The sequence below is a fragment of the Myotis daubentonii genome, chromosome 5, assembly GCF_963259705.1.
Source record: "Myotis daubentonii chromosome 5, mMyoDau2.1, whole genome shotgun sequence".
NCBI classification, from domain to species: Eukaryota; Metazoa; Chordata; class Mammalia; order Chiroptera; family Vespertilionidae; genus Myotis; species Myotis daubentonii.
This window is the reverse complement of record NC_081844.1, coordinates 105,525,662-105,551,641: the sequence shown is the minus strand read 5'-3', so window position 1 is coordinate 105,551,641 and position 25,980 is coordinate 105,525,662. Positions and strand designations below refer to the sequence as shown.

The window sequence follows — 25,980 nt, the reverse complement described above, 5'->3', positions numbered from 1 at the left end:
GCCGACACCACTGAATAGGCGAAGGGGCCCTGTCTATAACACACTTTTCCCGATTCCTGGGTTCACACATGGAAGACAGACATTTAGAGCTAAACTTGGGTGACTTTGCTTTTATGTGACAAGCCTGTTATAAAATTCCCATCGAGAATGGTTTCCAGCAACACTGGTCTGAGAAACGAGATTATAACGGGAGCCTACAGACGTTCTTCACGGGAAGCCAACCTTCCACGTCTCATCAGAAGCCAAGGGCACAATATTTATGACGAGCCTGGGCCCGAGGACAGGGCAGTGAGACCCGAAAACCATCTGACAGCGGCGCCCCACATTAACAGCCGGGCTACCTCCCTCGTAAACTGCGAAGGCTCCTCCTGTCCCGGGACTGGGTCAGCTGCGATCCCCACTGTCATGTGTTTCTGTGGAGGGATGGAAGCCAACTATTCCTCATCGCCTGGAAATCTGAACTCTGGTACCTAGAACCAATGCCCAAGAAGGCAGTGCTGCTCCGAATATACATTTTAATTAGACACCCCCAGCTTCTTAAAGATTAAACGGGGGCGGAGGCCGGGCGCTGGCACCACCCGAGAGTTCCGGCTGGGGCGGCCCGGCTCCTCCTGCAGAAATATCTCTGCAGGCAGTAATTGCACAGCTTAATTCTTCTAGACTGAACCACTTCAGATTTATGCCAGTGAAAAGCAAACGTTGTTTGTAAGTCATTTAATTGTGTTACTGTCTCTCAACTTTATCAGATGCTGCTGAGGCGGAGAGGCTGTGCAGTGCCGGGGCTGCCTCGGAGAGCTCCCGCTGCTGCTGCTTCCAGACCCATAACAAACGGCTAACATCACAGGATCGGGTGGGATTTGTCTCAAGTGGGATCCATGGTGAAGGCTGCATCTCCAACAAATCCTCTGCCTTGATTGCAGAACCATTAACTAGTACACACTGAGGCGCAAACCTGGTTTATTATGTTCTTTGGTTAAATATCGTTTCTACACCCTTTCAGAGCATTATAAGAACAAAGATAACAATCTTTTATAGAAAGACGGAAACACTTTTGCTTTTCCAGAGCAAAGAATGAATTTACATTGTGCACTATATAAATTCTTATAATCAGGCCAGACTTATAAAAACGTAGGGCTTTTGTTGTTGCTTGCTTTGAAAAATAGATCTCCCTGGGCTGGCCAGCATCGCGGTCGGGGCCCAGACCAGTCTCTGGTGCAGGCTCTCGGCACGTGTCAGCTCATCATGTCCAGGCCGCACGGGTCGGCGCTGCTGTCGCTGCGCAGCGCCTCGGCCACGTCTCTTCTGAACACGGACAGGTTCTGGGTGAACCTGTGGGAAGAGGAGACAGGCCCCGCGGCGGCAGGGCTGGGCTGTAGAACCTCGGGGGATGACGCCTCGGGGGAGTCAGGACCCTGGAGAGGGCCCGAGGTCAGGCCTTCCTCCCACTCTCACCACCACACCTTTCCCCTCCCAGAAAGCAAGGGTCGCACCCAAACACTGACCACTCTGAGGGGTGAATTTCCTGGCTATACTATTTAAAAATTGTTTTTAAAAAAGTTGAATTACACATCGATGTTATCAAGCACATAAAGCAAATGCTGCAGCTGTTGTGCCAAGCACTGGGTTGAGTTTATATATAAATTCATTCAATCATCACAAGTCTTCCCAAAGGCAGGTATTAGTATCCTCATTTTACAGATGAGAAAACGGAACTTAGTGCTTCAAAAAAGGGGTCACACACCACACACACACACACACACACACACACACGATTAAACAAAAGGGGTCACTGGGGTGCTGTGTTCAAATCGGGGGTCTACCACTTCTTAGCTGGGTGGCCTCAGGTGACTACATGGTGGCCACTATGAGTAGCTACCCCACGGGAACGTGGAAGTGAGAATTTACTGAGCCCACTGAGACTGCCTGAGCGAGCTCAGCAGAGTGCCTGGCGTGGGAAACTGCCAGTCCTGCCCGCGAGTGCACCGGAAGCGGAAGTGAGGAGAGCGGTCTGACACCATCTCACACGTGCTCATGAGGTGGCGCTCAAATTCCTCAGCCCCAGGGGAAGCAGGCCCCACACACCCCTAGACACCGAGGGCTCCCCACTCAGTAACTCTCTTCTGCTGGCTTCGCGGATGGCCCTTTCTGCCTGACAGGGCATCTTGGCCTGGAACAAAGGAAGGTGCCCACCGAGCCCATCCATTGAACTGGCCTTTCCCACTGCCATGCAGCCTACAGAGGTCGGGGGAACATGGAAGCTGGAGTCAGCCTGACCTCAGAGCAGTGCCCAGGCTGGTGGCTCCCGGACATACTGTGGCTACTGGGATGGCTGATTTGCATTTCAAATGGGGAAGCCTTTGAAAGACCCCACTTTAACAACAGGATGCCACAGGCCATTGTTTTCCTGAAAACATTTTCTTCCTCCATCACTCCTCATTGTCTATCTTCTCCACGAGAAGCTCAATTGGTTCACCACTGGTACCCCAGTGCCTGGCACACAGCAGCTTCTCAATAAAAGTGTGTGCACCGAAGTAAGGAATGGATGGACGAATCCAGGTACAGCTGATTCCTCGTATTTAGATCTCCCTGGCCACTTACCTGTCTCTGTTCTTGATGGACAGGTTCTGCTCCACCCCTTCCATCAGGCTCCGGAAGCACTGGGCCAGGGCCTCCTGCTTGGGGAGAGGCTGGCTTCTGATCAGGCCCGCCCTCAGCTCACTGAAACGCTGCCGGAGACAGACAGGCGTCAGGGCCCTGACTCCGGACCTGGGCCTGGGCGAGCCCCGGAGACAGAGACGGCTGGCCGGCTCCATCTGCTCGGGTCCTAACTCAGAGGAGCAGGGTCCAGGCCCACGCAGAACTTGGAGCCTTTAGAGGGAACCAGAGCAGCAGCGGCAGTCCTAGGGACAAACAGCCTCTCCTTCCTCATAAAAACCTCTCGCTGTAACTGTCCCACTGCCACCGAGCAATCTAGGCGGATCGAGTCCTGGCTTCCTGGGGGCCGAGCGCACGGAGGTCTCCCTGATGCTGCTCTCCACTGACCGCAGCAAGGCTGACAGGGAGGGGAGCGCTGGACTAGAAGGGCCACTGGAGGCAAGGCCCAGCTCCCAAACCTCCTGTTTAGTGAATCGCTCCTCACACAACTCCAGGCCTCGAGCCGATCCCCGGCCCTCTGGGTTAGGATGGGCCTGCTCTGTGGGTGGCGCCAGAGACGCTTGCCTAGTTCCTGGAGAACTTTCTGGCAGGAGGAAGCTCTGCCATACCCGCTCACAAAGCAGCAGAGCCCTTCCCCTCGGCGGGCTCTGGGGGCTTTGCACACACTGGCGCCCGCCCGTGCCGAACCCAGCTCCTAATCACTGCAGCAGCCTAATTTCAGCACAAAGGCAACGCTTTGACAGTCGTGTGTTTCTGCTTCCCAGCCCAAACAGCGTGATATTTAATTTCCATCATACATTAAAACAGCTCACATCAAAAACACACATAATTAATATGGAGTCAGACTAATACTTAAATACCATATATCAGAGGCATTAGACTTAAAGCGCACTGTCTTCCTGAACAAGATTGGGAATGCACAAAACTACTTATTCTTCCCTTTTATAATGATGCAGCGACTCACACCAAATAGAAAATTATTAGTTTTTCATCCCAAACCATGAAATATTGCCTCCATCAGGAAAGTATAATATTGTGATGTCATAAGCGTTTTCTAAACACTGAATTTGCCCTCATTCCCTCTCAATCATTTTAAAAGAACTGCTCTCCTTTATAGAGCTCGGATTTAAATCACAGTAACACCGCGGGAAGATGAATGGCAGCGCGACTGAATGTGGCGAAAATTGGATACTTCAGCACAGGTGAGTGATGAGACAGCTCTTCTCTTTTTGATATATTTTCTTCTTCTATTAGTTTCCTTCCAAGGCCGGGATTTCAGTTTGAATTTTAATGTGTGCGGCTGCCTCTAACCTCACGGTCTTTTCCCCGGTACTATCTTATTGTATAGACAATTCATTCTCCCGGCAGTAACGCACTGTTCCCACTGACTGCTGGGAGCCGTGGCTTCAGGAGCAGCTCAGAGCTGGAGAGGCAGCCAGAGCGGCGGGGACACCAGGACGGGAGGCGCCTGCTCCGGGTGGAGGGGGCTGGCCCGCGTGGTGCTGAGGGGCTGCTGCTACCACCTGGGGCAGTAGGGATCCCAGATTTAAAAGGAGGCCAAGGAAGGAGCAAAAAGTGTTATTTCTCAGAATTCGCTTGGAACAGGGGGAGGAGATGGGGTGAGCTTGAAGCACTGCTGAGCAAACCAGCGCCCAGTGCGTGGGAGCGCGGGGGTCCAGGAGAGCTGGTCTTGAGGCCCTTGCCTCACTAAAGACCTGAGGCTGTTGGGGAAGACCTTCTGGGGGAACATGGCTTGGCCCCTGGGCACTCAAGGCTCCTGCTCCGGCTCAGCGGCTCCCCTGTCCTTCACTGTCACTGCCTGGCCCGGCGAGCAGCTCCTCCCGCCCAGTGACCGCCTGCTCTGAGGGCCCCCCTGCAACACTCACCTTCCCATGGAGCAGGATGAGCCCCAGGAGAGGCCTGGAGACTGACCACTGGTTCCGGCAGTCTTCAAAGACAATGGTGTTCATGAGGACAGACATCATCTGGAAGAGAGAGGCACATGAAGACACTGGTGCCTTGGCCCAGAGGCCCTCCAACCCCAGGTCTCTCATGGATTGTTCCTGCCTCTCAACCCTGATGTGCTTTCCCTCGATGCCAGGCCTCCAGGAGAAAGCCCAGCGCACCTTCCTTTCTGTCTCTCGTTTCACCAAAGAGGTCAAGTGATGGAGGGAAACACCTCAGAGGGAGGGAGGGATCGGACACCCTCCACGTAACCTTGGAGCGGCCCGTTTCCTGCTGGCTTGGGCTACTAAAGGCTCCCACTTGTTCTTTTGTAAAAAACACTTATTGACTTTTTAGAAAGAGAGGAAGGAAGAGGGAGAGCTGGCTTGGGCTACTAAAGGCTCCCACTTGTTCTTTTGTAAAAAAACACTTATTGACTTTTTAGAAAGAGAGGAAGGAAGAGGGAGAGCAAGAGAGAAACACTGATGTGAGAGGGAAACATCGATTGGCTGCCTCCTGCGCAGCCCCTACTGGGGACTGAGTCTACAACATGGGCATGTGCCCGAACAGGAATCGAACCAGCAAACTTTCAGTGCGTGGGACACCCAAACCATGAGCCACACTGGCCAGGGCCCCACTTGCTCTTCATTCATGAATTCATTCACTCACACACTTCACTCCTACATGTACATCCTCATCCGTCCTCTTGAATTCAAAGTCTGCAAGACACCTATGGGAGGAAAGAACCTCTGTCCTTGAGGAGCTAGCTAGAAGCTTCCTGGAGCGACCACCCAGGAGGCAGAGGAGGAAACAGGGCTGGGGGGGGGGCACTATCGGGGGGAAGGGGGTGTGGGGGAGGGGAGGGAGGGAGGAGGATGCTCTGGGTCCCGGAGGAGAAGTCAGGGAAGACTCCACAGAGAAGGTAATGTTTATGAACTTCATAAAAATGTGTTCTAAGCAGAGAAACAGCAAAGAAGAAGGCAGGGAATGCAGGAGGTCGGGAGGTGGTTCTGCAACGGTAAGGAACCCAGGGTGGCAGGAGGAGCAAGACGGGTGCCAGGCGGGAAGACATGCTGAAGAATCTGGACTTGCTTCTGATGGCACCGGGAGGCAGTCATGGGTTTGCAGCAAAAGAGAGATGTGCTCGGGTGTGTCTGGGAACGTGCAGAATGTGAACTGTGCCTGTGACATTAAAGGAGGGAGGGGCTGCTGCAAAGCCCGGCAAATGGTGGTGAGGCAGCTCTGGTCGTTCCCGTGGAGCTGCTGACATGACTTCTGCCTCTTGGACTCCCTACCTCCCACCTCCAGGCCCTGTTTCCACAGCTCAAGGGCAGGGGGAATGGCAGGGGTGTGGCAAAGGCTGACTGCACTCTGGTGACACTGGTTTCATCCTCTGGCATTTCTGCAATCCAATTTACCCCGTAATCTCAGGCAAGTGGCTGAGCCTCTCTCTCCGCGTCTGATTCATTAGCCATAAAGAGAAAAATCATAATCCAGCACAAGGAAGCTCTGAGAATCAAATGAGAGGGTGGATACAGAGGTGCTGCGAAGAGAAGATAGTGCTACAAACATTTAAGGTATATAATCACAACGGTAATGGGCTTCTCTGTAGCTCCAAACATCCACCATTGCATCCATCATCACCATCGTCGCACCAAGGCCGGCTGCACAGGAGGCCTGCCAATGCAGCCTGCCTGTGTGCCCAGCCTCCCCGGGGAGAGGCGAGGCTTCGGCCTGGTGCTGAGCATCATGTGCAGGTCACGTGTTCCTATGTATAACCTAACAAGCCGCCCAAAGTCATAGAGCCACAAATTAAATTGACAAGCAAAACTAACAGATCCACGGAGACAGTCTAAAATATTATGGGCTTCACAATGTGAAGGCAGAATGGATATTTTAATGGAAAAGATTAAAGTTAGAGGAACCGAACTCCTCCAGTAACTGACAAAGCATCCTGGAGTGATGTGCCAATTACTTTCTACGGTTCTCCCGTGGATTCATTTGTCTGAATGCATGTATTTATGTCTGTAATAAGTAAGGGGATGTTTGAATAAAACACTTTTCTAAAAATAAAGTTAGCTAAAATGGATGATTTTTTTTTTTTTTTAGACTTCCGGAAAAAGGGAAATTAGTGAGCAAATCTGCTCAGATGGTACTGACGTGGCAGCTCGTTGCCAGAGTTCTTTTTCCTGAAAATCGTGGAGGGTGCGGGGAAGAGCTCAACCCTGTGGCCAGCTCCTTTGGAGAAGGGCCCGGCATGGAGCAGCACTGGGTGGGATGCGTACTATAGAGTCCTGCCCCGGGACGGTGATGTGAGAGCTGGGAGCCTCTCTGTGGTTGCAAGGTGAGCAAGTGAAGACGGCAAGGAGAGCGCTCTCCGAATGGACCAGCCCCCGGGTCACAGAGCACCGTCGGATGTGCCCAGTTTCTTTACTCCGACTGTGGTGGTCCCCCCTGGTGTGGCCCATGGAATCTCCTGGCTCAAGGAAGTGCCCCATTTCGTTATTGATTATGTACAGATAACTCAGATTGTTGTCTCCTCACAATCATCTAACTTCACTGAGAGTTACAGTGAAAAAAATTACCTACTATAGTAAATAGTTCAAAAAGTATCCCTACATGTCAACCAGATGCAAGGCAGACTCGCTCACAGCCTGGTATGAACAAATCAATTGTCATCTAATTTTTTTAAATTATGGGGGGAAAAAGTATCCGTATTTGGTCTGGCACATGTGTTAGTATGGATTTTTTTAAAAATATATTTTATTGATTTTTTACAGAAAGGAGGGGAGAGGGATAGAGTTAGAAACATTGATGAGAGAGAAACATCGATCAGCTGCCTCTTGCACACTCCCTACTGGGGATGTGCCCGCAACCAAGGTACATGCCCTTGACTGGAATCGAACCTGGGACCCTTCAGTCCACAAGCCGACGTTCTATCCACTGAGCCAAACCGGTCAGGGCTTAGTATGGATTTTGAATGACGGTGCTTCTGGTCTGAAAACTTGTAATCTTCTAAACAAAGCTACTCTACAAATACCTGTCCTGGAAAAACAAAACGAAGCAAGTTATGTTACCCGTGTCTCTGTTCACGCCTAGAGCCCGCTGCTTCCCCCTAAAACGTGGGGGCCACTCTCCCTGCACCGGTACTAACTCAGTGCTTCCTGCTCCACCTCCTGCTGACAGAGTCCGCGGAGATGTGGTGTCTGCTGGGTGCTGGGAGCATGAGGGAGTGTCCTCTGTACCCCCAGTGCCCAGCATGGCATCTGATGCACTTCAGAGCTGTAGGAAAATAGCTCCTGAGTGAAGAGTGAATACATGAAAGTGAGTAAGTGAACGGATGGGAAAGAATGAGTGACATATCAAGTATAAAGAGCTAAAGATGAAGAGCCTGCTGATCAGGATAGGAAAATGGGCCAGGCAAGGGTAACCTGTCTTGTCCAAGGTGGTGGAAGGCGGCTTTGCTTTAGACCAGTGACCTTCAGCCTTTTTCATCTCATGGCACACACATAACTGACAAAAAATAGGTATAATTTTGATTCATTCACACGGGACACCTATTGTTGTGTTGGCTGTTGCCATTGCTTTATTTGACCATCTAAGGGAAAAGAGGTCAGTGTCCCATTGCAGGTTTTAAACATTCTTGCATCAAAGAAAGGACAAACCTAAGAAAAGGTGAGACCAAAGAGAAAGTGTCCATGTGCCTAAATCTAGGTGGGGTGGGAGGAGGGGGACAAAGCAAGGATGACCAGGGCTGTGTCCACAAGGGTATGCTTGCAGAGTAGGGTCCCTTAATTGTTAGGCAGGCGTCTTCATGGGAAGAGGGGTAGCATACAAAATGACCTGCCCCTCTGGCCAAGCTAGATGGGCCTCGGTTTTGATGTAATGAGTAGCTGAGGCTTTGAGGAACAACCAATACTAAATGCAACCAACACTCAAGAGCTGCTCTGAGTCTCAGGGATCCTTTGGCAGAGGACCGGGCGTGCAGAAGGCCAGGGAGAGGGGAGGGTCCTGGTTTGGGAGAACCTGAGTGCTGCCGAGGGAGGAGAAGCTTCCAGAGTTTCTGTGCTTGGAAATAGGGGAGATGCTGTCACTCCCACGTGCTGGGGCTGAGGCCCCGGGCGCAGCCGATATTGAAATGTGATCCTTCTCAGATTAGATCCCAGTCATCTTTAGGGAAAAGGAATCAATTGTTCTCTTTGTCTGCTGCCTACTGATGTGGTGTTAGTGGAATGCTATGGAGAATGAAAGTAATAGATAAATAAGCATATATTTCCTTGCCTGCATTAACTAAGCCTCACCATCCAAGTTACATTAAATCTTTTAATATCTGTGCACATTAAGTACACTTGTAAATTCTTGTATGTCTTTGTAGCCTCATAATAGAAGCAAGTATTTAACACTTTATATGAAAAAAAAATCAAATGAAACACAAGAGGAGGTGAGCCTCTTTTTTAAAGAAATAAGATTGCAATCAATTATGGGTGACCCCTTCTCCCCCACAAACTCATTTGGGAGCCCTGCCTACTTGGCCTTTGCACAGTGTGAGCTTTGCTTAAAAAAAAAAAAAAAAAAAAAAAAAAAAAAGGAAAAGGCTTCTTACCAATAAAGTTACAGCAGGACTGGTTCCCTCAGTAGCTCTGGTCATATGTTACACTGCATGTCACATCTAAACTGACAGCACCCTCCTCCTCCACCCCCTCTTACGGCAAGTTAAGGGATGTCTTTTCTCCAAGTGATAAATGACCTAGAATATTTCAAAACTCTTCCATCTATTGTAAAATCTAAGGAAATACACAACCTAGTCCTGCTGTTGCTTCAATTTCCTCCATTACCAACATTACCCCTAGTTCTCAAAACATTCATTTGAATCATCATTTATTGGGGAAAGAATTACCTGCCAGTCTCCTAGCTTATAAGAAAGAAGATAAAGTTGGAACGCAACTTCAGGATTAATTAATTGAGAGGACTGCATGCAATGTGTCTATTCTGAATGTTACAGCACACATCACAATGAAAACAGTTTTATTTTCCATGGTTGAAATAAATTATCATAAATAATTCATTCCGATGGCAGAGATGTACTGGAGAGCAAGAGCAACGAAATTGACTACACTACACTGTGAGCCTCATTCCTGAATCTTCATTATCCATTGGAAACTTTTTACGAGAAGTAAATCATATTTCAAGTGGCTGCAGATCTCATAAAGCAGCTTGCTGCATTAAAATACAACCAGAGAACCCGGGGCCCTGCAAGGCTGCAGGGTTTGCCACTCAGCTCCAGCTGGGAAACTCTTTCTTCCTCTTCTCTTGCTAACATCAAACAGAACACTTTTCAATTTGAAGTGAAAATTAAGCATCACTTGTCAAAACATCATCTCAATTTCCTCTGGGTAGGAATGGTGGGGAAATGTAAGGAGAGGAGCAGCTTTCAACTCAAGTCATTTTCCGCTCATTTTTATTCAAGTGAAACTTATTTCTATGTCATGGTCCTGCGTGAATGACTGGCCTATACTAGCCCCTGGGGGTCCCTGATTAGCCAACAGGTGTGCGAGCTCAAGGGGGACTAACGAAGGCACAGGTGCTCTGGTTCTGTCTAAAAGGGTCAGTCTATCTTCAGAGGATCTTTAACTTGAATCTTAACAAACGCCTAGAGCAGTGGTTCTCAACCTTGGCTGCACATTAGAATCACCTGGGAACCTTTTTAAAATCCTGATTTCTGGGCCCCATCCTCTGGAAATTCTGTTTCTTTGTGACTAATGTTGTGGCCCCACCCCATAACAAAGAAACAGAATTTCCGGAGGAGGAGGCCCAGAAATCAGGATTTTAAAAAGGTTCCCAGGTGATTTCCAGGTGCAGCCAAGGTTGAGAACCACTGGCCTAGAGCATCACCGGGGAAGGAGGATCTATTCCAAATAGGAAATAAAAGGAGAAGAGGCAGGAGGCAGGGCTTGGCATGAGTGAGGAGCAATTAGCTCCTGTATCGGAAGCTTTTGAGAGACCTTCTGAGTGGAAAGAAGTAGAGCTGAGGGGGAGGAGAGGCTGGGCTGAGTCCAGGTTATAAAAGGCCTTTCAGGTTAAATGCAGAAATGAGTTTGGGCCAGTGCATAAATGGGAGCCTTCAAAGGATTTTTGAATATTGATGAGGCTTTTGATTTGGAGCAATAGAGGACAGGGAACTGGAGAGTGGTGGTGGATGGGGCGGGGGCTGGGGGGAGGGTGGAGGCAGAGAGCACGGTGGCTCCCATGGCAGAAGTCCAGTGGAGAAGTGATGGGGGCCTCAGCAGCAGACAGAGAAATGGTCACAGTTCTTGACTGCACACCCCATTTCCTTCCCACTCAATGAAGTTTCCTCCAGAAACATGACCTGACACCGAAGCTGCACATGAATCCTGAGCTTTAAGAACACGGCCTTGAGTTCCAGGCTGCCTAGGGATGGACAAGGGGCTGGGCTAGGCTGCCGAGGAGTTCGGGGATAAGGAGCAGTGACATGAACCCCAAGCAGAGGACGTACGAATGCGTGACAGAGACGACAGCCTCATGTTGATATGAAATGTTCAATGACCAAGTAAACCCTAACTGAGGCCACTCGAGCCCAGGGAAGGGAGGGGAAGCGGCATGCTACTTTACTGAGCAGCCATCACAACACGGCCAATGAACATCATATTTCACAACAGAACACCACCAGGCATAATGGCACGAGGGCATCTCCCGCAGTCATCAGAGCGGAGTGCGATGAATATTGTATCTCATAATAAATATATTATCCCTGCAGTAGGAGGTTCAGGGCTTCACGGCCTCTCATCTATCACGTTCCCCGATTCGTGAAGGGATTTGGTGAGATGGACATAAAACCCTTCATAACCAACGGGAGGATTATTTCACTCATCATGTTCAGAATGATTGGGTGTGGGGAGAAAAGTATTTTTGTGGAAAATTCATGGGCCCTCAGAAGCATTTTCCATTGAAGATGAGTCTAGAGTTCAGATTTAACCCGCAGAGGACAGCATGCTGCCTTTCAGGTTTGAGGGTTTTTATTTATAGTTGTCTAAATGGCATAGCAAGTCCTGGCCAAGAGGCTTGGAAGGTGACTCAATGATATTACTGAGATTTGGAAGCTCTCCTGCCTTAATAATTACATAGGGATCCTAAGAAATGATAGTGACTAAGAGTGCTGGGAACCGGGCCTCGTTCCTTGATGCATCCAGACATTGACTGACCACCTGCTTTGTGCCGGGCTCAGGGTCAGACCCTGGGGATGTACAGATTTGCAAGGCACAGCCCTCCAAGAACCCAAGGTCAAGTAGAGGAGGAAATACAGAGCCTTTAAACAACGATAACACAGTAGAGCAAGGGCCCCAAATATATGCCGGCACAGGAGGCTTTGAGAGACTGGAGGAGGCTGGCTGTGCCTGGGGTGGGGCAGGCAGGGACACTGAACTTGTAGAGAATAAGCAAAGGTTGGCAGTCAGGTGGGAAGAAGGGCAGTGGGTGCAAAGGTTTGGAGAAGTGTTTGGGGGACCAGAGGCAGTTCTGGGGGGCTGGGGAGGGAGTATGGGGAGTGCTGGTGGCTGAGGAGGTAGACGAGGGCCAGGTCTTGTGAAGGGCCTTGTCATGTGCTAGAACATGGGCTGTCCTGCAGGAAACGGGGTACCATTCACGTTGAGGGAATCTCCTTGGCAGTGATGTGGAGGTGATCTGCCAGTCTAACCATTCTCCAGAGGGCTGGAGACTTTCGAAGCCCGACTCAGCTGACTTCTTCCAAGAAGAGGCACCTTTTGGCTGTTCTGGGGCTGCAAAGCCACAGCCAGGTTGCCTGCTGGGCTCCTGTGCCCTGTCAGGATATAGCTGGGCGCCTGCCCTGCTGGCTCTGTTGCCAGTACCCTGGGAAATGGCACTGCCATTACTTCCCTTGGCCACAGCACATAACTTAATAGTGTCCCCTGTCAGGAATGGTTCTCTTTGTGAGGAAGCTTTTTATTGATGTTCAACCTTCATTTTCCCTTTCTTAATATTATCCCATTATGCCAATATCCATTGTGCCATGCTAAGTAATTCCCTTTCCTCCTTGGCATTTACATCTTCCAAGTATTTATAGACTTATCAAATGCCCCATTTAGTTGTCACTTAGGCAGGCTATACATATTTAGCTTCTTTAATCTGGCCCCACAAGCCAGCCCTTCCATTCTCCTAAATCACTTGAGTTACTCTCCTCCAGGTCCTGTCAATTTGCTTCCAGCCTCTGTATTACAGGGGCTTGGGGAGAAGATGGGCTGGGAGGGAGGCCTCGCTCTCTCTGTGGGATGAGAGGACAGTACCTGCATAGGGTGGGGCTTCTCCCTTAAAGTGCAGACTGCCTAAAAGCAGGCCAGGCCCGTGGAGCGAGGAATCCTGCAACCATTTCAAATCAACATTCCATTCTTAGCTCTTATTATGTGCTAGCTGCACACATGCAATGCATGCACTGAGCTCCTACTATGTGTGAGACACTGGTACAGAACTGGACAAAATGTGGTCCCTGTGGGCTTACAGTATATGATAGCCTCAGGATTTATACATCTCTCATTGCCCACCCATCCAGTTGTTTCCTTCTCACCTTGATGGTCTCCAAGAAATGATCCCTAAATGCACTGAACTCTGAGTAACACCTGAGTTCCCCGAGTGGACCTCCTCTGTCCCATTTATACAGATGCTGCCGAAGTACGGCACTAACACAGCTCCTGCTTAGGGTTTTCGTTCTGGTGAGACTCTTCGGCACTAAGACACTTCTCTTCAGAAGCTGCACTTTCCTTCGCTGTCGCCCCTGGCTGCTTATTTCATGTTCTTTGCTCATATGACCTCAACTAAGTGTGCACGTGAATGTTGTTCTCCATGGCACCAGTGTTCCAGTCATGGAGTAGGCTGAGTGGAGAGCTTGAAGGCAGTGAGACTTGGCTCGAGTTTTGGGGAGTCTGGGCTTCAGGCTCCAGGACGAGTAGGCCAGCTACCTGATCCTGGGGACCAGTTTAAGTAAGGTATAGAATTCGCCAGGCTGAGGTGCTGGTATCCTCAAAGAGGTGAAGTAACTATTTTAAGGACACAGGTAGGAAGCACTTAACTGGTATTCCAAGCCCGGTATGTTGGCTGCAAAACCTGTCTGCTCTGATTGTTATAAAGTAGAAAGTGCTTGCATGGCTAGCTTCAAACCCATGAAACAGGAGGTCATGGTTCGATTCACAGCCAGGGCACATGTCTGGGTAGTGGGCTCGATTCCCCAGTAGGGGGTGTGCAGGAGGCAGCTGATCGATGATTCTCTCTCATTGTTGATTTTTCTATCTCTCCCTTCTTCTCTCTGAAATCAATTAAAACACATTAAAAAACACATTAAAAAAAGTTAAAAAAATAAAGCAAATAGTCCTCAACAAACATGGAGAATTTGCAATAAAACAACTTTGAAAGGAGGACAGAATTCCCTCTGTCTGAAAACTCTGCATCTGTATTTTTCTAAGCATGACAAGGGAGACAGAAGGAACATTTAAGATCTCTTTTGGTTGCAAATCATACAAAGCAGGATGAACTCACAGAAGGTCAAGGATTAGGAAACCTTGTTCTTCACACAGGGATCAGACTGTCATCTAACGAAGTCTTCCCCTCCATCCTATACCAGCTCACACCTGCCCAAAGGCTACTAGTGTTGGTTAAACTTCCCAGAGGTAAGACAGATGGATATAAAGACTCGGTTCACGGCTCCAGCCACTAATATACTCTGGGAATATTTCACGTAGGTTACCCTTCAAGTATGTGAAAACAAGCAATAATTGTAAAATGAATAAATTATGCCATCATTAAACCAATCCTCACTTTATAGTGTTCCATTCTTTCAAGCAATTCAAAGAGCTTCTCGTACCACTCATTCCCAATGCACTCAGAGAAAGAAGGCAGGAGGAACCCTGCCATTTACCTGCTGCTGCTCTTGGACAGGGGTGAATGGATAAGAAGTGCCAGGAAGGAAGGAAAGGCTAAGGCCCTGGGAAGCCTGGTGTGGTGAAAACTGTGTATGATCCAGAGATAAGAAACCCTGCCTTCTACTCTAGACACTGATATTCACTGGCTGTGTGACTGGGGGCGAGTTATTTTGCCTCTCTGAACCTCTGCATACTTTTCCCATACAGGTACTGAGATTAAATTTGTTCATGTACCTATACTCCCAAGTTAAAAAATACCCATATTGGCCCTACCGACTTATTAGGATAGAGACATCAGGTACGCAGACATTGTAAACATGCAAAGCATCATGGAGTCGATTTTCATTCTTGCCACTGCAAGGTGATGCCTGAGTAGGCAGGAAGAATAAGTGCAGAAAAGTCAGTTTTGGGCCAAGAATCAAATCCACACCATGCCCCGACCCAGGCCAGCGAGTGTTTGTGACCTTGACAATGTTTGTCACAGAAAGAACTCGGAGGAGGGCAGGATCCATGGATGGGACTATTACCGTTAGGAAGACCCGAGTAATCTGGCTGTGATTTCAAAACCAAATCATTTTGTGCGATGAAGTCTTGGGTTGGGATTTCCTGGGAAGGGTACTGCTCACATTTATAAATACAAACAGCAGAGATAAGAACAGAGAGGCACAAGAAGTGACTGCTGCCTGCACGCTTTTGCAGACAAATTTGACATATTTATTGAATGCCCTCTTGGTCGGGTGAGTCTACTCATTAGTTCATTTTGTCCTCACAACTTCCTTAAGTCAAGACTCTTGGCTGTGAGGACAGCAACTGCCACAGACAAAACTCAGGCCTAAAGGGTTGACTTGAGGACCCCTGGACCAGCAGAGTAGCCGGGACTCTGAAAGGCTTCGAACCAGGGAGGGGAAGCTGGCAGGATCTGTCTGCCTCTGGAGCTGCCTGGTTTCCCATCGAGATTCTCAGCAGGTCTGCCTTTCTCTCTCACCACAGACCGGCTACTTCTCTGAGCATGTGGCAAGGAAGCGGCAGCCCATGGCTCTTGATTTTTCAAGTCTTCAATTCAGGTGAAGATTAGAGGCTGACCAACACTTTATTTTTTTTATGACCAACACTTTAAATGCCAACTTCTAAATCTAGGGAAGACTAATTGAGGCAGTTTGGGACAAGGGTTTACCTCTTGTCCACTTAGTTCCCCCAAAAAGAGGTCCTCAGATTAATCAAGAACATATGAATGAATGAGTATTGTGTCTCCCACTGCCCACCCTCCATCCCCACCAATCCAGTTTCTAGTCCATTTAAACGTAGCATCACAGCATGGTTAAGAGCACAGGCGCTGCTGCTTATTAGCTGCATGACACTGGTGAGTTACCTGACTTCTTAGAGCTGCAATTACCATAGTTTGACTATAAAATGGACATAAATATCTGCCTCACAGTGGGACTTAAATAGAAATATGTATGCATGTGTGTGTGTGTGTAAAGCACTTAGCACACAGGCCTGGCATCTGATAATTATCAGTACTTCTTTTTCATCACCATCATTCTCCATCATAATTCTGTTTGAGTCTCAGGTCGCCCTTCCAATAGTGACCTCTTAGGTCCTGGAAACCCTGCAGAAAACAAGGCTTCTGTTACAGGATGGAGGAAGAGTCTAGGTCTTCCAGGAAGTGTGCAGGCCCTGCCACTCTGCAGGGGTAAGGTAAGGAAATACTCCTAATCCAGTGTGTTCTGGTTAACTTAGCCTCTGTGACACCCACACAAGTTTAGGATCCTTCTGGTGAGCCCTGGACCAGCTTGGGTGTGACTCCAAGATGATCTCAGGTAGCCCCTCCCCTCCATCCCCACTATTACAGAAACGCTGCTTAGAGCAGAAAGACTGCACTGGTGTTAAAACTTGCAGGTGCAAATAAAATCCCAGGTAAGTTCTGACTGTGAAGTATGGATGAATGCTGCTATCTGTGCTGTCAACATAAAAAGGCAGTATCATCCGAGTTGCTTTCATTTTCTGAGAATTCTTTAAAAACAAAAACCACTGAGAGTCAGCAGACAAAACTGTCCCTTTAGACCAGCCGTGGGCAAACTACGGCCCGCGGGCCGGATCCGGCCGTTTGAAATGAATAAAACTATTGAAAAAAAAGACCGTACCCTTTTATGTAATGATGTTTACTTTGAATTTATATTAGTTCACACAAACACTCCGTCCATGCTTTTGTTCCGGCCCTCCGGTCCAGTTTAAGAACCCATTGTGGCCCTCGAGTCAAAAAGTTTGCCCACCCCTGCTTTAGAACATAAATTATTAAATATTTCCCCAGAGCTGGGGTCAGTATTTAATCTATGGATTAGCAATTTTCCTTGCAGAAGCTTTAAAAAAGGTAACATTTAGTGAACTCTTTTTTTTTAAATCCTTAATTTACAGTAATAGCCAATTAGCCAACCACCATTAATGAAAAGGCTGAAAACCATCTAGCTTGCCATTCGCCATTCCGGGTGAGAGTTGTAAAGCCTGCCTAAGTACTCCTGGGCCAAGCCTATGTCCAACTGCTTTTTCCTTATGAAATGCCCATCTGCTTTACGTGAGTGTGCAGGAAAAGGTATGGCCATGGTTCACTTTTTACAACTCCTTTGATATTCTGAGAGCATTTGCCACGGACTAATAGCAAAACTGACTGTGCTAAACTGTAGATAAAAGAACGATGACAGATTGCAGTCCCTTTAATTCATACAGAAAAACACTTGGAGCCCCTGGGAATGCCACAGCCAGCCACTGGCACCCAGTGACTTCATGCAGTCACAAACTACATCCTACTTTTTAGATTAAACACAAAGGTTAATGGACATGTGATCTATTTATTTCAAATTCTCCTTTTATCAAGAGTGAGCTCTTTTTTTTCGCTCCTTGGAAAACATTATAATTTCCCTGTTCTATAAATATACAAATATAATTGTAAAATGACATCATTCTGTTTTCATTTAATTACTCCTGAAATGCTTTCTATTTAATATTCATTACGCAAAAGCTAATTTAAAAGAGAAAGAGATGCGACTTATTCAAAAAGATGTACTGTCATTCACAGCAATAGTTATCTAATATACAGAAGTTAATAAAGCAGATTAATCTACAAGTCCCTTTAAGCCATTCTTGAGTTTTGAACAACTGCCTCTTTGACCTTTCACCTTCACGCTGTGCACCAGTAGCAGGTGCCAGCTGTACAGAAATTATGGCTGCACATTTGAAGGCAAAATCTTTTCTTACTTTGCTTCTGACCAGCAGCTGACCCTGTAGGAGTGATTGTTTCTGGTGCCGGCCTAAAGGCTACATAAACCAGTAGCAGATAAACAAAAGGCTGCATATACCAGCTGCCTTGCCTAAGGGTACCATCCTAGGCTGACACCTCCACTCCTTCCCCAGCGTTCCAAATCGCTCCTTGTTTGTTTCCATACATGCATTTCATCCTGGTTATTTTGTGCAAGGGGTGGGCAGGGGTGGGCATAGGAGAAAATCCCCTAAACAACAACAAAAAACCATCCCTTCCCTCGAACTTGACTTCTGAGTATTCCATGTCAAACTGTGCCATTATGATGCTAATCTAGGTCTGATTTAGCAACTTTAATAAGAGGCTAAACCCTCTTGTAATTAGATAATAAAATTTTATTATGTATTTTAATATTAAAAGTCTTAAAATCAAACTCTTCAAATTATACACTGGTATAGAACTAAGGTACTTAAATATCATAGCCCCAGAAAATGGGTACCCGAAAAAGCACATTGTGGCTAATTTTTCATTCTCAGAAATGTAAACATGGAATTCCTATGTGGGGGCAGCGAAAGCTCCAACACTCTTAATTATGTGCAGGGAAGAATGAATCTATTCAAGGATGAAGCACACTGTACCATTTCCAGCAACAGCATGAGATGGCTCTGACAGTTATTTCTTGGATACAAATTACACAAGTATAAAAACAATCCCCATAATGATTAAATGCAGTTATGTACATAGGAGAATACCAGTGCAAATGGTAACATATTTAAATGGTTTCCCTTCATTAAAAAAATTATATATGATATTAAACCATCAATCACTGCTGAGGCACAGGAGTTTAAATGTATTGTCACTGGCTGAAATGAATGGCTTGGAGACTGAATTCTGGCTCACTCAATATGGTGTCTTTGCTGTTGCTTAGTCACCCAACTCTCTGCTGGTTTGGGCTACATCTGGTGGAGTCCATCCCTTTCAATTAATAAGGCGAGTTACGCTATCAATGGATTACATCTTTAAACTGTGCTTGGAGGTAGAAAAACACACGTCCTAGTAAAACACACACACAAAAACCTTCTCTGTTCTGTTAATCATTTGGAACTATATTTGAAGTATTTCTTTCTTCACCCATGTTTAGAATGAAATTTCTTGTGGCATTTCAGCAGGGTTATTATACAGTATATAATAATATTCTATACTGATCTTACCTTAGCATTACCATTTAGCTTAGTATGTAGTAAGTAGACTACGGCCACGCCAGATTTGACACCTAAAGTCAATGCCTGCAGATTGACCTTCTGATATCGAATGCTGTGGTTTGTTTTGCAGTCATTGACTATCACAAGGTGCCAGGCTCTGCTAGGTGTGGGGACAAGTATTAAGATAGTGATGATCTTTGGGGAAAACAAAGTGTCCTGTAAAGATAGGGTGTTATGGTTATAACACTAATTTGATGATTTATTAATCAAGAATGGCTTTCTATTTTAACTGGATTTTCTGTTTTAAAATATCATGTTTTGGTTACAGTTGAAATAGTCATTCAACATATAAAGAAAATGAAAGTGGCAAAGACAGGATTTGGACTAAAATCCCCCTTCTACAGATGGACAGACAAAAAATTTATAATATCATGGATAAGATGCCATTTAAATGAAGAGTTTTTAAAATCATAAACTTTAGTTTTCTAAACTGACCTGTAGTGGGGTGGTCACAGGTTAATCATTTCTAAGACTTTTATTCCCTTTTGGACTTCCATGACCTGGCTGTTACCTAGATACTTCTGTCCAACCCTGGTTCTCTCTGCTATTCTGAATAATTAGATTATACACACACACACACACACACACACACACACACACACACACACACACACACACACACACATTCTCTCTCTGTTTCTCTCTCTCCCAAACTGAAGTTTATTTTTGCCTCAAACAAATTTGGTTATTTTGAAAATAAGATTTCTGAGGGGTGTTCACTGAGTTTCATTGCCTGTTTATTGCATCCCTTCTGTATACAAAATAACTGCATCCTTTTAAAACAACTAATCAAAAAAGTGTGCTTCAAAATTATCAAAACATCAGAGAGAAATAAAAATACCATTGTAGCAGTGCCACATGAAATCGTGTGAGAAGTACAAGGGTCCCTGCATTGGGAAGTCTCAGTTTTGAAATTCTCTAGGATTATATAACAGAGATGGAAAACTGGTAACCAGGCATATAGTACTGACCTGCAGAGGTCATTGATTTTTAGGGAGAGTAGAAGAGAGAGGGAAAAACAGAGAGGAACATCAATGTGAGAGAAACACATCGATTGGTTGCCTCCTGAATGACCCCTGACCAGGGGGTGCAGGCCGGGGAGGAACCTGCAACCAAGGTACGTGCCCTTGACTGGAATCAAATATGAGACCCTTTGGTCCGCAGACCGATGTTCTATCCACTGAGCCAAACTGGCTAGGGCTAGTGGCCTATGTTTTAAAATCTGGATTTCTGGCTTCTCTTTGAGGGGAAATCTCAATATATCTGGCAATACTGAGTCTTACCTTCCTACAGGAAAGCAATTCGCTGGAGCTGTGGATGCCGCCCCCTTTAGACAGGGATGTGTACTCAACTCAGGTGTCCCCTGGCCACCTCAGCCAAGTTTCTGCTTGGCTCTAAGGCACCTGAGATTGTCCAATGGAAAGGAGAGGCAGAGGGAGGCTCAGAGGAACCCAGGTGTGAGTTTCAGACTTGGTAATGTGAGAGGACCTAGCTAATGGTACTCAGTGGTAGAAGCTTCCTTTAGAAAAGAGAAGCTGTCTATAACCAGAAAGAGATGGAAAATGGTATCCTCTACTGATGAATCAGTGATAAAAATCAGGACGTAACCTATGGATGTGCTGGATATAGGGGCTGGATGCAAAAAACCCTTGTTCCCCTGAATTCATTTCACAGCTGCCATACTGATTCCATCCTCGAAAAATCAGGTTAGAGTGAACCTCAGGAGCTACCTCGAAGGCATTAAAGGACCGTCACAAAGGAACATCATGAGATGGCTGTACTACCAGACTCTGATCTCCTCCAGGAGACATGCTTACTAAATGTTACACCCCAAGGTGTGGCTACAGAATCAGCGATGGGGTGTGGGTGTAACAGGGGAAACTGCTGGCCCTGCCTCGGTGGCGGGAGCACGGGCTTTCTGTGCCAGCTGGCAGAGCGACCCTCCTCTCCCTTGCCCGCTGCCTCTGTGGGTCACTGCCCATCTGTTTCGTCCCGGCTGCAGCACAAAGTTGAGGTGTAGGATGACTGCTCTGAATCACTCTACCTTAAGGATGGCCCCGGTGGGACCTACTGGAAGCTCAACTTGCCTCATTGCAAGTGCCTAAGGCACACATACTACTTCCGATTTGTCAGCCGCCAACTATCACTTTATGGTTAAGCACGTGAACTCTGGAGTTGAACAGAGTGAGGCTAAAGTTTTAGTTTTCCCACTTATTGCCTATGTGGCCTTGGGAAAGGTACCTAATCTCTTCGTGTCTCAGTTTCTTTATCTGTAAAATGGAGATCATGTCACAGAGATACTATGATGACAAAATCAGATTAAATGGGTAAGAGCTTAAGCTAGTGCCTGCACACAGTGAGCACTTATATTTTGCCAATATTATTTCTTCCTAGAAATAAACACATAGCATACACAGAGGCTGCTCACAGCAGCATTTGCAAAAAACAACTGTGTCATGACAGGGAGGTCCTATTCTCCACTTTTGCTGATAATGACCTCTCCCTTGCTTCCTTTAAACCTTTCAAACCCCGCTATCCCAATTGTCTTGTGAATGGCCTTTCAGTGTGTGTTTCTGATATCAATCTACTGCCATATTTTTTTATAATAAAGTTGCAAATCAACCAGACTGAGCTAATGGGTCATGTGGAGGGCACACTTTCTATTTAGGGTTCACTAGAATGTCTTTAATAACATTAGAAAATCTGGCTAATTATTTTTTAAGAGGCTAAGAGACATGAATATATTTCATCTGCTTAAGTGTTTCCCACTGTGCGAGTCTAGCTAAGGTTCTATAGGCCAAAATCTCAACATCAGTTAAATATGCGGCTGCACTTTCCCCTACTTACTGTTATAGAATGGAATCTTAAGTATGAAAGATGTCTTGTATAGTATGTCAAAATGTTGAGCAATATCGTTTCAATCTAAACACAGAAATGAAAAAAGAGCAGATGATTTCCCTTTTGCTGTAATTCACTTTGGGATGTATGTCATAAAGAGCACTATACAAAAGCAATTTTCATTGATTGACTGACTGATTGAGGAAAGGGTGAATGTTGTTTCAGTTTATGTCCCTACTGAAGTATGATTCTTATAGCTCCTGACAGCTCTTCACAATTTGTAGTTAAATGCCAGGTTAGTGCAAAAAGAGAGGTTGGGGGAGGGTGGGAGGGAGAGGCCATAATTAGAACATTTTTGGGTTTTTGGTACTTGAGCCAAATAGTTAAATAGATGTGGGTAAGATAAAGTCAAAACTAAATGTTCTAACTCCCCCATTTAACGTATTTAGAGTTTAGAGAATATAATTGCTAAAAAGACCTTGTTAATACCAGGTAGGTCAATCACAGAAGCTAATCAGTAACTCTGCTGCTCACACAGTCCTTGTTCTACTTCCATGGAAGGCATTGCTTTTTAGGTGCGATTAGTTTAAAGAGAAATTCTAACTTAGAGAAGCTTTCAGCCTCAGTGTTCTATTCTGATTATCTGGAAAGGAATTAGTCACATCTTTGAAGTGCCCCTATAATTCTAGAAAACTCACTCCCTCATTTACCAACTTGGGCAAATCTTCCACTCTGTGAGATAACTAAATAAATGCTGACCTATTGGTTATGGATGGAAACACTTAACATGACTAGTGATAAAATGGAAACAATTTCACATAGAAGTTTGATCTTAGCAGATCAGTGCCTACTCACTGTTCCATTGGCCTGTTCTTAAAATTTTGGTTTATCTTTCTAATGACATAAAAACACATAGGGGATTTTTTTCTTTTTTAAGAAAATATTTTTATTGATTTCAGAGTAGAAGGGAGAGGGAGAGAGATAGAAACACCAATGATGAGAAAGAATCAATCATCAGCTGCCTCCTGCACATCCCCTACTGGGGATCGAGCCTGCAACCCAGCAGATGCCCTTGACAGGAATCGAACCTGGGACCCTTCTGTCCACAGGCTGACCTTCTATCCACCTAGCCAAACCAGCTAGGGCAAGGGATTTTTTTCTTAATATGTATAAACTGGGTTTTTCTCAATTGTTAAGACAAAACAATGCTGGTTAGACAATAATTCTTACTTGAAATAGAGCCACTTAATTATAATGCATCTTCAAATGGACTACATTTAATGCTTGCAAAGTTAGATTTGTTTGCAAAATATGATAGATGGCTTATTTGGAAAATGTTTTTAAAAACACTGAAGATCTAAAGCCACATAGCAGGTCAAAATAAACACATTTAAGGTGAGAGGCACTTAAAATGTCATTCCCAGGCTGCTGCACACAAATGGAAGGCCTATTAAGATGCTAGAAAACCCTTTAAGTGGGTTCCTGCTTCATTTGCTCTGGAAGCTTCAGGAGATAACTTTTGCAATTTGGAACTGACACTCCTCATGCAATTATGCTTCCAGCAATATAGATCCAGGTTGGGGGGAAAAACAACTCAAACTAGTAAATAATTGCAGTATCATTGCATCAGTTTAGTTTAAAGAGCTGACAAACCCTCTCTAAACTCCAAGCACAATTAGTCATTAGGGTCTAGTTTTTCAGCACTGTTAAGCAATTTGTAACCCATTCCTTTTAATAGGGTTAGGCATTACTTAACGGACACAGATGCCTTGAAAACTGAAACCTCCAGTTATGAAGCAGCAACCTTGTTCATTACCTCCTGTGATAGGCAAATCATCTATAAAATCAGCATTTAATGGGCGACCAATGAATAATCAATGGCTCACTTTTCATCTGAGTGTGAAAAGGAGAATAATCTAATACAAAGTCCCTCTGGTAAGAGGCTGAACCTCGGGCTCTGCTGCTCTTCAGGGCTGATTTATAAAGTCTTGGGAAGATGATGTAAACAGATGATCAATGGGACCCACCCTTGCTCATAATAACCCCCAACTGGCCCACTCCCTCTTTTCCGAGTCCATCCCTCAGGCTACGAGCGCTGTCCAGCTAATTCTTCCCACTCCTCCTGCTGCTTTTACTCCGGCCATCCGTTCAGTCCAGCCGACTCAGAAGTAATTTTATACGCAGCAGAGAGCGGGTGGAATTGATTTTTCACTCAGTGCTCAGTTCCCATCTGAATAATTATCAATTTTACTGCCTCATAAAGGGAAGAGTCAAAATTTCAAATCAATTCAAAAGAGCTTTTGAGATGACAGAAACTGTGCATAGAATAGAGGTCAAAGTTGTCAGTGACCTAAGGAGATGATGTCAGATAGTACTATGCCCAATAGTTGACATCAGAGGCACTCAAGATGATATAACTTAGTGCTAATGCAAATCATATTTATGCTGACTACCAGATACCAGTCATTAATATTTAAAATGCTATCTGAAAGCCTACATTCCAAATAAATAGAATGTATTCCACTGTTAATAAAGATATATCACTACTTAGTCATACACTATAAAGTAAAGGATTACCAAGTATTATTAACACATAGAAATTACTTAAACCAACAAATGCATGGTAATTCTGAGTAAAGACAAACTTGATTGTCTCCGCACAACTATGTTACTTGCTCTTCACTTTTGGACAGTACTTGTCTAGGGCCACAGCCTATTGATTTTTGCTAAAATTTTCCAACTTAAAAGTTTCTGCCAAAGCTTATAGGACAATATTGTGACCATGGCTGAGTGCTGGCAGGAGGGATTTGGTGGTGCACTTGTTGCCTGCCATGGTGGGGTGGAGGCTGGGTCTGAACCCTGGCCAATCCATGGGTATTTATTTTCTCCACTGGCTACAGGTTCTAAGTCTGTGGTTTTCAACCTACTCCTTGCAAAACACTTGAGGGCTATGACACACTCCCAATAAATAATATCAGAGGCTTCTGCAGTTGGGTCGGTAGGGTGTGGGGAGGAGAGGTACACCCAACTCTTGATAGAATGTGTATTTGGAAAAGGCAGTCTAGGTGAATCTGCAATCTTATCCCCACCAACTAGTCCCTAGAGGACCAAAGGTATAAGCGGCGAGGACTTGGGCTTTTGAGACAAACAGACCTCAGTTCACATTCCACTTTCCAGTTAATCTCTGAGCCTCAATGTATTCATCTGTAAAATGGGGATGATAATATCCACATTTCAGGGTTGTTGTGGGAGTCTAAAAGAGAAGACTCCTCTAAAAGTCCTCTTCTCCTATGTCACTCTGTCATATAATAATCAAATTCTCACAGAATTGGTTAGTTACCTGTCTCTCTGTCCTGCCTGACAGGAGCCTTTTTAAGGAGTGAAATTACATTGTATGAGTCTTTTAAAAAAAAATCCTCACTCGAGGACATTTTTCCATTGATTTTTAGAGAGAGTGGAAGGGAGGGGGAGAGACAGAGAGAGAGAAACATCGATGTGAGAGGACACACCGACTGGTTGCCTCCAACATATGCCCTGACCAGGCCAGGAATTGAGTCTGCAACTGAGGTACGTGCCCTTGACCAGAATTGACCCCGAGAGCTGTCGGTCTGAGGGCCAACCCTCTATCCACTGAGTCAAACTACCAGCCAGGGCTTATGAGTCTTAATCGCTCTTGTACCTTGTACATAGAAAATCCTCAACAAATGTGAGTTATCTTCTACTATTTACTGTATCACCAACATGTAATAATTCCAGGGTCATACCAAATAGTTACAGGCCTACAGCCCTTTACTTAGTTACACACAATCTTACTTACACCCCTCCCCACCAGGAAAATAACTGGTTAACTGAGACATCACCACCAATAAAAGTTCACATAATTTCATTTAAATATTGGCAAAAATTAACAGCCAGGAAGAAAATCTCTTCTATGGCTGTTGTCGCATCCTATTTCATCAAGAGTGACATTTTCTATTGATTGCAGGAAACGTCTTTGCTAGTTAATGACCATGTTAAAGCATTTATATTTGCAAACCAGACTATAATGGAGATAATTTGGCAAAATAAAACAACTAGAAGCATT

General features: G+C 45.7%; 1 protein-coding gene across 2 annotated transcripts in view; it reads right to left on the bottom strand.

Annotated features, from left to right (window-relative positions):
• Positions 1-940: 940 nt before the first annotated feature.
• Positions 941-25,980, bottom strand: part of RANBP17 (RAN binding protein 17) — a 236,230-nt gene continuing 211,190 nt past the window's right edge. For both annotated transcript variants that reach the window (XM_059699170.1, XM_059699171.1), the window contains 3 exons: positions 4,542-4,640; positions 2,599-2,726; positions 941-1,329 (listed from right to left, as the gene is read on the bottom strand). In XM_059699170.1, the coding sequence (XP_059555153.1) occupies positions 1,233-1,329; positions 2,599-2,726; positions 4,542-4,640 (324 nt within the window). In that variant the 3' untranslated portion in view covers positions 941-1,232. The remainder of the gene's footprint in view (positions 1,330-2,598; positions 2,727-4,541; positions 4,641-25,980) is intronic.